General features: G+C 44.3%; 1 protein-coding gene across 1 annotated transcript in view; it reads right to left on the minus strand.

The window, feature by feature from the left end:
* atp2a1l (ATPase sarcoplasmic/endoplasmic reticulum Ca2+ transporting 1, like) overlaps positions 1-9,881 on the minus strand; it is a 10,666-nt gene extending 785 nt beyond the window's left edge. The window contains exons 1-22 of the mRNA XM_086194670.1: positions 9,330-9,881; positions 8,488-8,505; positions 8,084-8,166; positions 6,997-7,101; positions 6,029-6,167; positions 5,137-5,217; positions 4,963-5,048; positions 4,571-4,868; positions 4,321-4,487; positions 4,151-4,239; positions 3,955-4,057; positions 3,732-3,863; positions 3,490-3,606; positions 3,185-3,403; positions 2,991-3,102; positions 2,658-2,881; positions 2,342-2,562; positions 2,050-2,252; positions 1,873-1,958; positions 1,654-1,787; positions 1,427-1,544; positions 1,179-1,296 (exon numbers count right to left, since the gene is read on the minus strand). Of these exons, the coding sequence (XP_086050796.1) occupies positions 1,179-1,296; positions 1,427-1,544; positions 1,654-1,787; positions 1,873-1,958; positions 2,050-2,252; positions 2,342-2,562; positions 2,658-2,881; positions 2,991-3,102; positions 3,185-3,403; positions 3,490-3,606; positions 3,732-3,863; positions 3,955-4,057; positions 4,151-4,239; positions 4,321-4,487; positions 4,571-4,868; positions 4,963-5,048; positions 5,137-5,217; positions 6,029-6,167; positions 6,997-7,101; positions 8,084-8,166; positions 8,488-8,505; positions 9,330-9,447 (2,971 nt within the window). The 5' untranslated portion in view covers positions 9,448-9,881. The remainder of the gene's footprint in view (positions 1-1,178; positions 1,297-1,426; positions 1,545-1,653; positions 1,788-1,872; positions 1,959-2,049; positions 2,253-2,341; positions 2,563-2,657; positions 2,882-2,990; positions 3,103-3,184; positions 3,404-3,489; positions 3,607-3,731; positions 3,864-3,954; positions 4,058-4,150; positions 4,240-4,320; positions 4,488-4,570; positions 4,869-4,962; positions 5,049-5,136; positions 5,218-6,028; positions 6,168-6,996; positions 7,102-8,083; positions 8,167-8,487; positions 8,506-9,329) is intronic.
* Positions 9,882-14,964: the final 5,083 nt, after the last annotated feature.

Below are 14,964 nucleotides of genomic sequence, written 5' to 3' on the forward strand. Positions count from 1 at the left end.
AACTGAATTATTTCGGTAAGAAAAACTATGTTATTGCTAAAATAACCTTTCATAGGTCAATTTATTTCTTTAAATGTAAAAAGAAATGGTGAGAAAGTTATTTCCTAACAGAAAACATATATTTAACTAAACAGAGTTTAAGTAACTCTAAAGTATCCTGAGATACACTTTAATAATATCAGCTTTTTTTATTTCTTAGTCTTAGTCTTTATTTTTTTATTTCATATGCAGGTAGGTAGGTTATTGCAAATCTAAATCTCATGCAAATTCCGATTGCAAATTTCATTCACCCCATCATCTCAAGAAAACAAATCTTTGAAAGAGCGAGATGATTTAGCAAAGGCAGCCAATTCAAAAATGGATGGTTTTTGTATATCCAAGCTTCAGTGGGGAAATTCGCAATATCAGACATAATACCTGAAAAAGCACAGAACAGGCATGACTACTACGACTACTACTACTACTACTACTACACTACTACCTGCCAAACAAGCTGTAACGCTTACACTGCCAGCAGCAACTCACAGGGGATTTTCTCACCTGCCGAGGCATCTAACTCAGCTCTTACAAAATCAGAAATGAGAAACAAAGAAGCTAAAAAAAAAATAAAAATGACAGGAAGCGGCACTTGAGAGTCTCCAGAGTCCATGCATCGGTGTTACTGACAAGAAATGATGATTTACGTTTCAAAAACTGTCGTGAAATAGAAGAAAGACCCCGGAGTTTCTCATTCACGTGACATGGACGAGACAGATTTATATGACGGCATGAACATATTTGACGAAACACGAATGGCACAAACATGCAAACAAAGTGTGACAGTCCGTAACATGGAAATCTGTGGAGTACCTTGCTTTAGTTACAGGCTAATGGTGGTGGGTTGATTGAATTAGACTGGAAATCAACAGAAAGGTTTAGATGAGTTAATGATGAATGGGGAGGAGGAGGAGGAGAGTCAGTCTCGTGACAGGTATCACATAACTCAAAATGATGAGATGAAATAAGATTAAAACAGAACATTATGAGGAAATACATTTTGTTAAATTATTAATGAATAAATATTTACATTATTAATCAGAAAATCGTTAAAATGACGTCGATATTAAAGATGTTCAATTCGGAACTCTGGAAACATGACGCATCAAATGTTAGAAGGGTTCAAAAATGTGGGTACTTACTCTCAACGTAGTTACGGGCGACAAACTTCAACACCTCGTCAATCAGGATGACGGGGAATGAAAGCTTCAGGACCATGAGCCACTGCTCTGTACTCAGATGGGTCAACTTGAAGATCATCTGAGGGATGACACAAGTAGGTGTCAGTACTGCTGCGGTAGAAAGCTACTACAAGAGCTATTCCTCACAGAAAATGAATTTACACCGAAGTCTTAAACTAGGCTGAGGTGAGCACTGCTGGCTGACTTACGGGCAGAGGGTCAACATAGATGATCATGAAGTGCAGGGACATGGAGAGGGTCATGGCGGCGAGCAGCCAGAAGTTGCTCCATGGGGGCATGCGGACGAGAGACTGGTTCTCAGACAAGCTTGAAGGGGTTGAAATAAGAACATAAGAGATTATGACCACTCACTGGTGCTTAAATCACATAGTTTCTGCACAGCAAATGTATACAACCAACTCATGTGATGTGGTACCTGTTGAGAGCGTTGCACATCTCAATGGTGACCAGCACAGACAGAGCCATGGTCATGGGAGGAGAGGCCTCAAAGATTTCACATTCGATGCCAGTGAAGTCCTCGTTCTCATCGTGGCACTGCATGAAGTGGGACTGCAGGGAGGGCAGCCGGGGTTACTGTGTGTCTCCACATGAGTGTGTGTAAAGGGAACAAGGCAGAGCGTTGAAGAATACATACCAGCTGGTGATAGGTGACACCGGGGCCGGTGGAGTCGTACAGGAACCACCAGGCAGCACCACCAACAGTGGCGGCACCGACGTATCCTGTTAGGGACAGAGAACAGAGCTGGTGCGTGTTTCTCCCACTTCACAAAAACAGATAAAGCTTTGAAACAAAACCCACAGTGATACCTACCACCAATAGCCATGTATCTGAAGAACAGCCAACCAGAGATCAGGGGCTCCTTGGGGGAACGTGGGGGCTTGCCCATGATGTCCAGATCAGGGGGGTTGAAGCCCAGAGCGGTGGCAGGCAGACCATCAGTCACCAGGTTGACCCACAGCAGCTGCACAGGGATCAGAGCCTCAGGCAGACCCAGAGCAGCAGTCAGGAAGATACTAATGAACGACAAGGGGAATTATGAAACAAAGGTGGAGAAGAAAGCGAACAAAAGCAGATAAGAGTGTGTCTCTGCCAGGACACTCACCAGACGACCTCACCGACGTTGGAAGAGATCAGATAACGGATGAACTGCTTCATGTTGTTGTAGATGGCTCTGCCCTCCTCAACAGCAGCCACAATGGAAGAGAAGTTGTCGTCAGCCAGGACCATCTCAGAGGCAGACTTGGCAACGGCAGTGCCAGAGCCCATGGCGATGCCGATCTCGGCCTTCTTCAGGGCAGGGGCATCGTTCACACCATCACCAGTCTAGGGTTGAAGGATAGGAAGCGCAAGTTTAATAAGCGCCGCTGATAACTGCAGAAGTCAAGCTCAGATCGCATCTGCTGTAACATAATTCTTACCATGGCAGTAATGTCATCATAACCTTGCAGGAACTCCACAATCTTGGACTTGTGGGATGGCTCCACACGGGCAAAGCAGCAAGCTCTACGCACGGCTTCAGCCTGTTCATGACTGGGCAGATCGTCAAACTCACGTCCGGTGTAGGCCTTGCTGGACACATCCTCCTCCTCACTGAAGATGCCAATACGACGGCAGATAGCGATAGCAGTTCCCTTGTTGTCACCTGAAATATGGAGTCATAGAGGTTTGGTCATCGGAATGTCAAAGCACAAGAGTGGGGTTTGTGCAAGTGTACTGGCAAAGCACTGTGACAGACAACCTTTAATACTAACCAGTGATCATGATGACACGAATTCCAGCAGCTCTGCACAGCTCAATGGAGCCAGTGACCTCCTTACGAGGGGGATCCAGCATACCCACGCAGCCAACGAAGGTCAGGTCAGTCTGGGGCGAGAGGTGAAAAACATTAAATTCACAGTTGAAATCATATGAGCTCATTTCAATACCAAAGTCATCAAGTTCTCACCTCATAATCAGCAAACTTGGTGGAGTCTTCAAGAACCATCTCCTCAGGCTTCAGTGGGCTGTCACGGGTGGCCAGGGCCAGACAACGTAGGGTGTCACGGCCGGTACCCCAGTCCCTGATAACAGTCATGATTTTCTCCTTGATGGCACCGGTCAGGGGCACACGGGTGGTTCCAACACGCACATATGCGCATCTGTCAATCACACCCTCTGGGGCACCCTGCGAAACAAACATGTTCATTACTTTTTGAAGCCTGTTATACGTTGCAAAACCAATGAGGTGAGAGGGAAATATGAGGGTCTAACCTTCACGAACATCTTGGCACCACCATCGCCCTTAGTAGGAGTGCAGTACACAGACATGGACTTCCTGTCACGGGAGAACTCCAGGGTGAAGTTCTTCTTCATGAGCTGCTTGACGACCTGTTGGACAGCACAAAGATAAGATAGTGTTAGATAGGCTGCAACTGACGGTACCTCAAGTAAACATTTATTTGCCCACAGAATCTAAAACAAGAATACAACATATATAGAAAGAGGAAACTCACTGAACAGCAGGCATTGGCTCTCTCAATTCTGGACAGGTTCTTGACATTGGAGTTGAAGACGTTCATCTTCTCAACCAGGCAGCACAGAGCAGTCTCAGTGGCCTCACCGACCTTCTCATAGATCTTCTTAGACTGGAGAGGCAGACGGTGATGGAGATTAAATCTTGCAGGTAACGAGGTCGAGCAATATAATTTTATGAATGATTCAGGGTGATGAATTTACCTCATTGTAGTCCAGAGAGGAGTCGTTGCACAGGGCACAGATGGTAGACAGCTCAACAAGGCCGTCGTATGCGCTGCAGTTGGTCTTGGCACCTCCCTGAGAACTGAAGAACAAAGAAAGATGGTGCATGTGATTTTCAGTGAATATGAATGAGTTGATGTTGATCATGAATGATGCCTCATGGCATGGAACTTACACTTCGCCCTCGGGGGTGTACTTGGAGCCAGAAATATCGAAGGCATCAAGTTCAACATGTTCTCCTTCAACATCCTTGACAATAAACATCTGTAGAGCAGGAACATGAGAATGTTGTCAGTGTGTTTAATGTAGCAAGACTAGTTTTTAACTAAATTGTGTGGCTCTCACCTTGGTCACACACATCTGGTTGGTGGTGAGGGTGCCAGTCTTGTCAGAGCAGATGACAGAGGTGCAGCCCAGGGTCTCCACAGAGGGCAGGCTTCTGACAATGGCGTTCTTCTTGGCCATACGGCGAGTACCAAGAGCCAGGCAGGTGGTGATGACAGCGGGCAGACCTGCCAGACATTAAACTCTGAGTCACATTCAGAAACATGAGGTTCTTTTCTCCAACAGGAACTCTAACGGTCTGCAACCTCACCCTCAGGGATGGCAGCCACAGCCAGGGCGACGGCGATCTTGAAGTAGTAGACAGCACCACGGATCCATGAGCCACCGTGGACGGGGTCGTTGAAGTGGCCAATGTTGATGGCCCACACAGCAACACAGATCAGAGAGATGACCTTGGACAGCTGCTCGCCGAACTCGTCCAGCTTGGCCTGCAGAGGAGTCTTCTCCTGCTCGGTGGCGGCCATCTGGTCGCGGATCTTGCCGATCTCAGTGGAGACTCCAGTGGCTACAGCCACACCGATGGCCTTACCAGCAGCGATGTTGGTGCCCTGCAATGTCAAGAAGGAGAGAAAATTAGCAAAATTTGTTGGAGACGTACAAAAGATCGAAAAGTGATGATGGTGGTGGTGGTGGGAAGCTTACAGAGAAAAGCATGTTCTTCTTGTCCTGGTTGACAGCTCTGGGGTCGGGAACAGCCTCAGTATGCTTGATCACACTGACGGACTCACCTGGGAGATAAGAACAGCGCATTTCATCAAAACTGCAGACGGATAGCAAACACATACATACATATCAGCAGACTTCTAGTTAGCTCACCAGTAAGGATGGACTGGTCAACACGCAGGGTGGTGGACTTGATGGAAACAATCCTGATGTCAGCGGGGACTTTGTCACCGACTAGAATCAAAGAGGAAATCAGTTGAGTCTCAGTACTTTTACTTCATCATTAAAGAGTATATTTCTCTCACTGACAGTAGAAATAACAGCCATTAGGATTGTTGGTTTTTTTTTTTATGAATTTCTGCCAGAATTTGCTCTTATTTTTGGATCGCAAAACATTCAAGTAACTGTAACAGTTGCAGCTAAATCAAATCATCAGTCTTAGAAAACACAAAGTGGTCTTTTGAGTAGTTGTAGAACTTATTCCAAATATTAGGGCTGAACACTCAAAGGAATTTGTAGATCCTAAACTGGCGCCCAGTGAGAATGCACCATGGGGGGGTTGAACAGTCAGTCAGCCAGAGAGACGACAGGTGTACACGGACAAAATGAACAGAAGTGGGTGACGGTGGAGAGGGGAGAGGAGGTGGGGCAGGTGCTAGTGAGAGTATTTATACTCATGATTTTGTTTTCCTTCAGTCAGCATGTTTGCACAGCAGTGAAGCTCCATCCTCTCACTCTCTCACTCTCTCTCTCTCTCTCTCTCTCTCTCTCTTGCTGTGTTGCCTTAAATAAGACATGAAGCTTTGCCATCTGCTTTTATCAGACAGATTGCCTGAGTCTGTAACGCTCTTGCTGATAAGGCAAAGGCAGTAAGTCACTGGATTTGAGCTCTATTGTTTCTCTTCACAGTTACATTAAAATAAGACACTGGAGGGACTGGGACCAGCAGGGATTCATTAACAGTTACAGATCAGACAGATTTCCTCTTGTCTTTACTAGCAATAAGCTACCAGAGACAAGCTGAAACGATGCTGTCGTGTCTTACCAGACACCTCCACGATATCTCCAGGGACAATTTCTCTGGCCTTGATCCTCTGCACACTCTTTCTGTCAGAACGGTAGACTTTGCCCATCTCAGGCTCATACTCCTTGAGAGCCTCGATGGCATCCTCAGCATTACGCTCCTGCAGCACACACACACAAACACAAACAACCGCTTACTGAATAGCCCAAAAAAACCAACCCCCCTCCCCCCCAAAAAACACACATGCCTTTTTTATTGTGATATATTTCATCTTGAGATGGAGATACCACTTGATGCTTGCTCGGATATTAACCAAATTTCTTCTAGTTGTAGGTTAGTCTGCAATTACACACTGATGCACTTGCTACTGGCTGAAAAGGAAGGGGAACTGAGCTATAGGCTTCATTAAAACTCAGTTTATATTATCTTTATCTGTGTCATTCGAGTATAAACTGCATCAGTGGATAAAGCGTTTCCTTTTGATTCAATTTGATGAAATACATGATAAAACTTGGGGTAGTCAGTTTCGTTTTTAATGAAATAATGTTGTCTTGGTCACTTCTCAGATATATGCTAATTTCGATGAAAACCTGAGATGGAGTTAAAGCCATAAAGGTACAATGTTAACTGCCAAATATTTGCCAACAAATATCTGTCAGAACATAAATGTTGTAAATCATATTTTAATGAACTATCCTGTGTATCCTCCTTTTCTTTCTCCCTAAAAATAATATAAATGAATGTAAAACAGTCAGAGATTCGAAATCCTTTTCATGTACATCCGCATGATGTTGATATGTGTTATGTATGATTTGCTCAACATGAGAAAACATCTTATTTCAAGCTTCAAAGCTGTAAAGGTGATACTTGTTGCCATGAAGCAACACTTCTGGGTAAAGACTGTCAGTAACTGGAACCTGTGTGCTTTCTGACATCACCGGAATGGATATGTGTTATTGCTCAACACGGCGGGCGCCCGGGTCACTGACCTGCCACACTCCAACAACAGCGTTAGCGATGAGGATCAGAAGAATGACGAAGGGCTCCACAAAAGCAGTGACGGTCTCCTCACCTTCCTCAAACCAGGCCAGCACCTGAGTGGAGAAGAGCGAGTTGGTGTTAGCGTTTGCTTCAAATGGACCAGGACATGTTTTAGCCTAAAAGCCGTGTTTCACCATACTGTACAAAGTGCAATTAAATATTACAAGTTTTTAGGGATCGTGGGGGCTCACGTGAAGTTTAGCAAGAGCATCGAGATGAATTCATCATCATGGAACCTGCATTTTGTTCATCATGAAAAAAATCTACCTCTCTGTTTCCAGTGGTAACCCTTCTTATTTTGATTACATCATTGTTGATAATTTGATCTCTATGTCCCATAACCCTTTGCTCCTTCTGACTTCAACCCTCTTTCTTTGGAAGGCCTTCGTTCCTTCCTTCAGTCCTGACCTTTCCCGAAGGATTCAGTTTCTCTCCTCAGCTTGGAGCTTTCTTAAAATAAACCCTTACCCCTTCAGCCCCCCTATACTTTCCTGACCCCCCGTCACTCACCCGCTCCTCAATATTCGCCTTCTAAGGCCATCATGACAGCTGGGGTGAAAGCTGGGCATAGGAATTAATACACCTCCTACAAGCCCCCACAATCCATCTCCCTCCTCTCAAGTTGTCGTCCTCAAAAATACATAGAAGGGTGGAGGGACTTAGAGGGTTGGGGGGTGTAAGTTTTGAGGAGGGGGATAAGAAGCTGTCTTGACAAAGTGACCTGGCAGAAATGATAAACTATAGTGCATGAGTGTGTGCAACCGCGTGCGTGCGTGCGTGCATGCATGCGTGTGCGTGTGTGTGTGTGTGTGTGTGTGTGTGTGATAGGTAACAGATTGAAAATGATTTCAAGATGGCTCACTACAACAGAAGAGAGAAGAATGTATCAGAAAAAACATGAACGTGGGAAATGTCTGACATCAAATGTGCGTAGTGAGGATGCCAGTAGAAATCCCACTTGAGGCTGATATGAATGTGTTACTGAATCATTGAAACTGCGTGACTGAAACAATATACGAGTCCTTGTTTACTTACAAAAGAAATGCAAGCGGCCAGCAGCAGGATCCTGACAAGCAAGTCCTCAAACTGCTCAATGATCAGCTCCCAGATGCTCTTACCTGAGCGGAAACAGAGAGAAAACAGCAAAAAGTGAATAACAGTCACAAAATATCATATAATTATTGAAATATCCAAATGTGTTTGCCAAGTGTGTAGTTTATAGCATCAAAATGGTGTAATACAGCTTTCTTTTTTATAACTGAGGATGTGCTGTGATGATGTTGCGAGTGTGGACATCTCGAAATCAAAATGCTTGCCGGAGTGTTTTTATTAGGGCCTCACAAGGGATTAGGGTCTTTTCAGATTAGTGGCGATGTGTGTATATGTGGGGACAAATGAAGTGTCCTGAAGTTCATAAACCTGGCTGGATAAACACTTACCCTCCTCAGCGGGCAGCTCTGAAGGGACCAAGGTGGATACACACATAGAGAGGAAGACGAAAAAGGATGTTCCATTAGAATGATGAATGTACCGTACGACACGTGAATGAAAACAGCAAGACTTTGTCAGATAATAAATGCGTCAGCATTCACCTCTCAAGATCTGCAAACCTTTTAAAAAAAAGAAAAAAAAAAGGTTTGCAGATCTTTCAACACAAATGCTGAAATACCGCAAATAAAAGGATCAATAATGACCTTTAATTCACAGTTACAGGGGCTGCGCACCTGAATCACATCTTCACCGTTCACACGAGGAATGTTTAATGGCGGGTCGAACGTGAAACCAAGTTGCTAAACTAGTAAAACGGTTTTATTTACCATTCCAGTGGTTATTGATTAGCAATCATATAACAAATCATCTAGCCGTAAGCCATCTAAGGCCCTCCCCTTTTAGGCCTGCCTAAAATTATCCACCTCTCCTGTTGACGCCCGCCCCATTTATCACCCAGGAAGCTTCTTGAGCCATCACCTGTCTCTCTCGCTCTCCAGCCATCTTCTTTGGCTATCTTTAAATAGCTCTTCAAAGCCCTCAAAGTCTCTGCTTCTCAATGTCTCTGCATTTCTACCAGCTGTTGCAACTCCTCTCTAAAAAAGTATCGCATGCAAAAACTCAACCCGGCCGCGACTCAGCAGCATATCTGTGTGTCGACTCCCAACAGACCAAGCAGCTAGTGAAGCAAAAATAATTCTCCTCAATGCAATTCAGATCTTTAGTCAATGTGAGATGTGTATCTATGCAGCTTATGCAAGGCCTCCCCAACCCCATCCCCTGAGGCTCTTACCATTAAAGCCATACTTGTCCAGGTTCTTCTTGAACTGGTCGGGAGTGAGACCGGAGTTCTCATTCACCCCAAAGAAAGTCAGGCATTCTGCCGGGACCTTTGTGTGTGCGTTCTCCATCCTCTCTGGATAGACAAGGGATGGGCCGTTTAACGGTGCCTATCCGCGCTCTTTTATTTCGTCGTTGTTGTCTGCAGTTTTCACCCTTGGTCCACCACCCTCACCTACAAGTGTGGCACCCTCCAATTCAGGAGTGCTGGTCTGACAGAAAGAGCGAATAAGCCCATACATGCTCAGGGTTTTATACCACCGAAGAGCTCAGGATTGGTGGACACCCTGCAGACACACGCCTCCAAATTCCAGGATGGGAGTGATAGTGGGTATGGGATGGGGGCGCTGGTGGGGTGGGGTGGGGTGGGGGGGTTGAGGTAGAGCAATGGGGAGGTGAGATGGTGGACTTGGACAGGAACTGGGGACAAGGCTTGGATTTGGAAAGGAGGTAATGCAGGAGAGTGGTGGTGCAGGGGGATGGAGGGGCGGCGGGGGGGGGGGGGGGGCTTCAGGGGTCGTACCATGGATGAAAATGAGATCTGTTTTTGGAACATGCATGGTCAGTGGAATAAGACGAAGGGAGAAGGTGAGAGAGTGAGACAGGAGATCATGCAGAGGGGAGGAGGGCTGAGGGTTGAGTGACGGCTCAACTGGTTTCTGCTGAGGAAGGTGGCTGAGCCAGAGAGGAGTGAACGACACTAGACAGGGGGATCAGAGATGGATTATTAGCAGAAGAAATAACATTTACTTCAAGGTTGTGACTTGGACATGCAATCACACTCCCGAGAGGTTCTCAAACAAGCCTCACACAGCAGAAGAACTTTATCTACACTCATCAACACCTTTATCTTCACAGCATGAATCAACCACTCATAATGGCATAGGCAGTGTGACTGATGATAGAAAGTAAGACAGAGAGATGATAGAGGAAAGAAGAAAGTGAGTGCGTAGTAGAGGAATGATTGCTGTGGTACCGGAATGCCAAGAGGAGAGCCAGCATGTCATTCAATCGCACTGCAGAGGAGAAGCCCCGACTGCAGATACAGGAGGATCAAGTTTTATTTCTCTTCTTTTATGAGGAGGGGAGATATGGCACGGCTTAAGTGGATGTGTGACAGATGATCCGGCCAGAAACTGCCATTCAGTGAGGCACAATGGCCTCTTGCGGCGGATTTGGAGCACTGAATTTGTTTCTTGCTGAGCAAACGACAGAATTCATTTTACATGATTTTCCATCTTAGGTTTGTTTGTTTTTAATCTGTGGTGTGAACCAGAATTTATGTCTTTATTTTTGACTGATTGATAACCCCGCCCCCACGCCACCCCCCCCCCAAAAAAAATACAACACTCCAAACATAATATCAAATTCAGAACAATCATTTGAAGACAGCGTTAATTGATTTACAATTTGTTTTAACAGCAGTAAACACCAGTAAACAATCTGCTGTGTACTGCTGAGTTCTCTGTAGACAGGAACTCAAGTAGCTGTTGCTAATCAATTAACTGACAGGTGTTCCTGTAAGAGCAGCGCCGCTCACTCCTCGCCACCTCTGACAGCTACAGGACACATTTTGCCGTCATCTATTTTCTGCATCTTGCGCACAGTCACCGTACCGGTCAGAATCAACAAAGACTGATCAGTTCTCAAAGGGCACATTTGAACAGTTATTGAACAACAAAGTGTATTTACTCAACTTTTCTTTTTTTTTTTAATCAAACAGTTGCTAAATATATCTTCACTGCTTCCAGAATCAGCTCATGACCACCCGTATATGTTAGTGATTTGTTTGACTGTGTCATGTTTCATTTGACTGTTAAAAGGGTTACTGCCGAACGCCGGCTGGAAGTTCAGCAAATCAGGTCAAATAGCCGCTCTTAGAAAGCTGCCAATGACTTCACGCACACCTCTACAACACAACGTTTACACGATGTTTCATCGATGAGACAATTTGAAACCGCCATCTCTTGAAAATCCATCCAATGACCGCTTTTCTCAATTTCTTAGCATTGAAAATCAAATAAGAATGAATGTATTGAAAAAATATGAATTAATTTCAAACTAGAATTCTGTGACTTTTTTTTTTTTTAAATTTCATTACTTAAGTAAGAGTGATTAATGCTGTTAAAGTTACGGTGACGGACGGTACACGCGAGCTGTCAAATTCCTATAATCAATGATAATTATAATATAATCACACCTATCACACAGGTTTTAAGTGAGTTGGCTCATGCAGCGAACTGGAAAGCTGAGATTTACTCAGCATTGTTCAGGAAAAGCAATCAATTTATTTTGCCATTAAGGCATTTCAGGTAAATTTCATTTATGTACAGGAGTGGTTACAAGAATTTTTTTGCAGTCCAGGTTGCCATGGTAACATTGATCCTTGACATAATAGAGCAGAATAATGTCTTTACCTCGTCAAAAATGGGCTTTGCTAAAAAGAAAGTCAGTTTGGAACATTTCTGGCAGAAGTACCGCGAGAGTAGGAGACAAGGCAGCACATGGTGATGAGAGACGAATCGAACGACATCTCTGAGATACAAAACACCGTATCTCCCCTCTGTGAGAAGAGTCCAATCAATCCCCATCTTTCACTGAAGGATAAATCACATCTTTATACTGCACTTTCTAGAGGTAATCATCATGGGTTTTACCAACGTTAACCCATCTTGTAATCCGTCTTGAAAAATAAAATAAAAACAATCAGCAGATGTTTGTTATTCCTTCCCTGTCCTAGCTGACAGAATGAGCTGCATAGTCGCTCCACCAATATACACCAATATACCTCCTATAACCTAAATGTAAAAAAGCCCCTTAAAATGTAAATGCATACGTGACGAATTCATATGAGCACTCAAGTATTTTTCAAGGTGTCTACTGTGCTACACAACAAAAAACCCTTTTGTTTTTGTCAATATAAGTAAAGAATGTCACTTCAGTACTTTATGTAATATGAATTAAAGTGTAAAATAAACCAGACAAATGTAATAAACGTCATTGTGCTCAGCTAACAGCGACGGGTGCTCACGTCCACAATTTTTGACCACTATTTTATGGCGGTAAATCATAGTTACTATAATTCTTAATATTGGTTTCAAGCTCTTTTACAGCTCTTTAATATACGATGAATGGAGATTCTTCTGAAACATTTGATAAAACTTTGCGCATAAATTCTTTAAAAAAAAAAAAAGAATATAAGAAGCCATTTAGCAAACACAGGCTTCTTCTGCTGCTTCACAGTTGATTTCTAAAATAGGAAGTCGCTTTTGTTAGCGGCTAATGGTGACCTGACCCATCCCCTGGGCCTGCAGCCTCAGAGTGTACAGCGAAATGTCCATGATGCAGGGCAACCAACTTCGCTCAGTGTAAATGGTTTTCGAATCGTGTTCAGTAAATTTCAGAGATGCGTCAGATAGAACAATGAGGGAGTGAGTGTAGCCTGTAGGTACTTACACTCTCACTTCATCACTTCTGAAGTGGTGAATTTAATCACCTCTCAACTTTTACAGATTGATCAGCACCAGTTGTATCGTCAATAAACTTTTTAGTTCCCAGATGTGCCGCTGCGTTTTTTCGTTTTCTGCCTTCCCCTGCCGCTATCTCTGTTTCAGCCACAGTTCCCCAGGCTTCAGCTGTTGTACAACCGTTCTGACCTCTGAGATTTGGGGGCTGTGATAGGGGTCAGGCTGTCAGTGTCTCCCTCAGGGCAGAGCAGTGACATTTAACTCAATATCCCAGAAGGATAAGGTTTCTCCCCCGCACCCCCCCCCACACCCCCATCTTCCGCTTCTGTCGATGGGTGAAGTGTCAGAAGCTAGCCTGTGTGTATGCACAGACGACGAGACACCCATCACCTCCAAGTCCCACCGGGGCACTGACATGCCACGCCCTCTCGCATGGCTGAGGGATCGCCTTGTGCCGCCATCAAGCCCTCCCTCCACCATTTGTAAACTCTATCCATGTTCCCAGTTCTGTACAAGTGTTAAGTACCGCTGTGGTGCAGCTGTATGCGCCTCTGTTATGCAACGACACTGCTGACTTGCACGACACCAGCAAAGTGACAGGGACAGGGCGCCATTTGTCCCAGAAAGACATGGCGCAGGGGGAGAGTGACTCAAACGTATTTCTTAAAGAAGGTTATTGTCATTAACAGCACTTTCTTTGGGATCTGAGCTGTCCAGCTGCTCGGTATCATCCATCTGTGGAGGTATGATGGAGTGAAGGTGTCAAATCACATAATACTTGTACTTACTCCAGAATTAAGCAGCATCTTTACTGCATACAGACCTGCTTGCATCCATCATTGAAATAACCTGCTGACAACAATATTTAATAACATGGGAAATGCATGGTATTGACAGTGAGGACATAATTAGTACAAGGCAATAAGGCGATGGATAAAGGAGCTACAGTGTTGATGTTAGCGGGGTACTTGTCACTGCATTAGCTAATAGTAATAATAGAAGTGGCAGCTGAGTCTGAATCCAGAATTCCTCTGCAGATATAAATAGAGCAGGTGACACTGGGCTGCTGGGCATGGCACCGCCACAGCTTTGCTCCTTTTTTATTCCAGAATGCCGAACCTTCACTTCACGCTCGTAAGTCTAACTTTCATCGATTGAGACAAAATGAGACAGGTTGTTGGAGGACACGTATGACTCGAGTGTCATCAGTATCCATGAGGGCCCAAGAGTTCCTGGTTGTTCACACCATTCCACACACTTAAGGGTGCAGTATATAAGCCGCAGGGGAGCCGACAGGAAAGTGAGCCTGTTGATTAAAAGCAGCATTAGTTTTACTCGTGAAGTATCATTTACATGGCCGTCTGTGCATTTTTAGAAGAGTGTGTTTTTAGTTACTCGCCAAGACCCGTTTCATTGGCAAGTCAAGGTCTGCCAAATCCAGCGCTGGATTTACTGTCACGGATCAATTCAGACTGCTGCACTGAGTTCATGCCCGATCGATATCAGCCTGTTATATAGAAACATCCTGTTTTTTTAACAAGAACCGATCAAAATATTTACATTCAGTTAGAGAAATGTCTGATATTCTTTTGCGTGAACAGATATCATTTAACATGATTCACGTTAAACGGTGCAAGAGCAGCAAATTCAATTTCTAATCTTTCCCAAACGGCAGGTGGTTTTTTTTTTTTTTTATGTAAGCGTATAAACAAATAATAATAGTCATAAATTTAACCGTGAAGAATGTCGGATGAGAGTAGCCGAAGGAACTACTACACTATGTACACTATTTGATATCATTTGAAAGATGAACTGTCTATTTCGAGTCCTCTTATTTAACGAAGACACTATTCCGGGGTTGGCTGGATCCGATTTTCTAAGTACTAATAGTTCACACTGTTTATTGAGTCTCAATACAGTAGACCCGGACAGGTTTGAGTCCTCGAGACTCTCGAAGCAACACAAGATAAAGAAACACAATCCAGTGGAGACACTGAATTTGAAGTGACATGGCTGCTGAATTTACAGTAGTTAAGTTCAGCGTGTGTAACCACATCGATGTGTGTAATCCTCCATCAGGAAGACGCTCCAACACCGACAGGCCGATGGGCCTTCTAGCAG

Source organism: Aulostomus chinensis, chromosome 23 (genome assembly GCF_037954235.1).
Source record: "Aulostomus chinensis isolate RoL2024-O1b breed Wild chromosome 23, RoL_Achi_v1.0, whole genome shotgun sequence".
Taxonomy (NCBI): domain Eukaryota; kingdom Metazoa; phylum Chordata; class Actinopteri; order Syngnathiformes; family Aulostomidae; genus Aulostomus; species Aulostomus chinensis.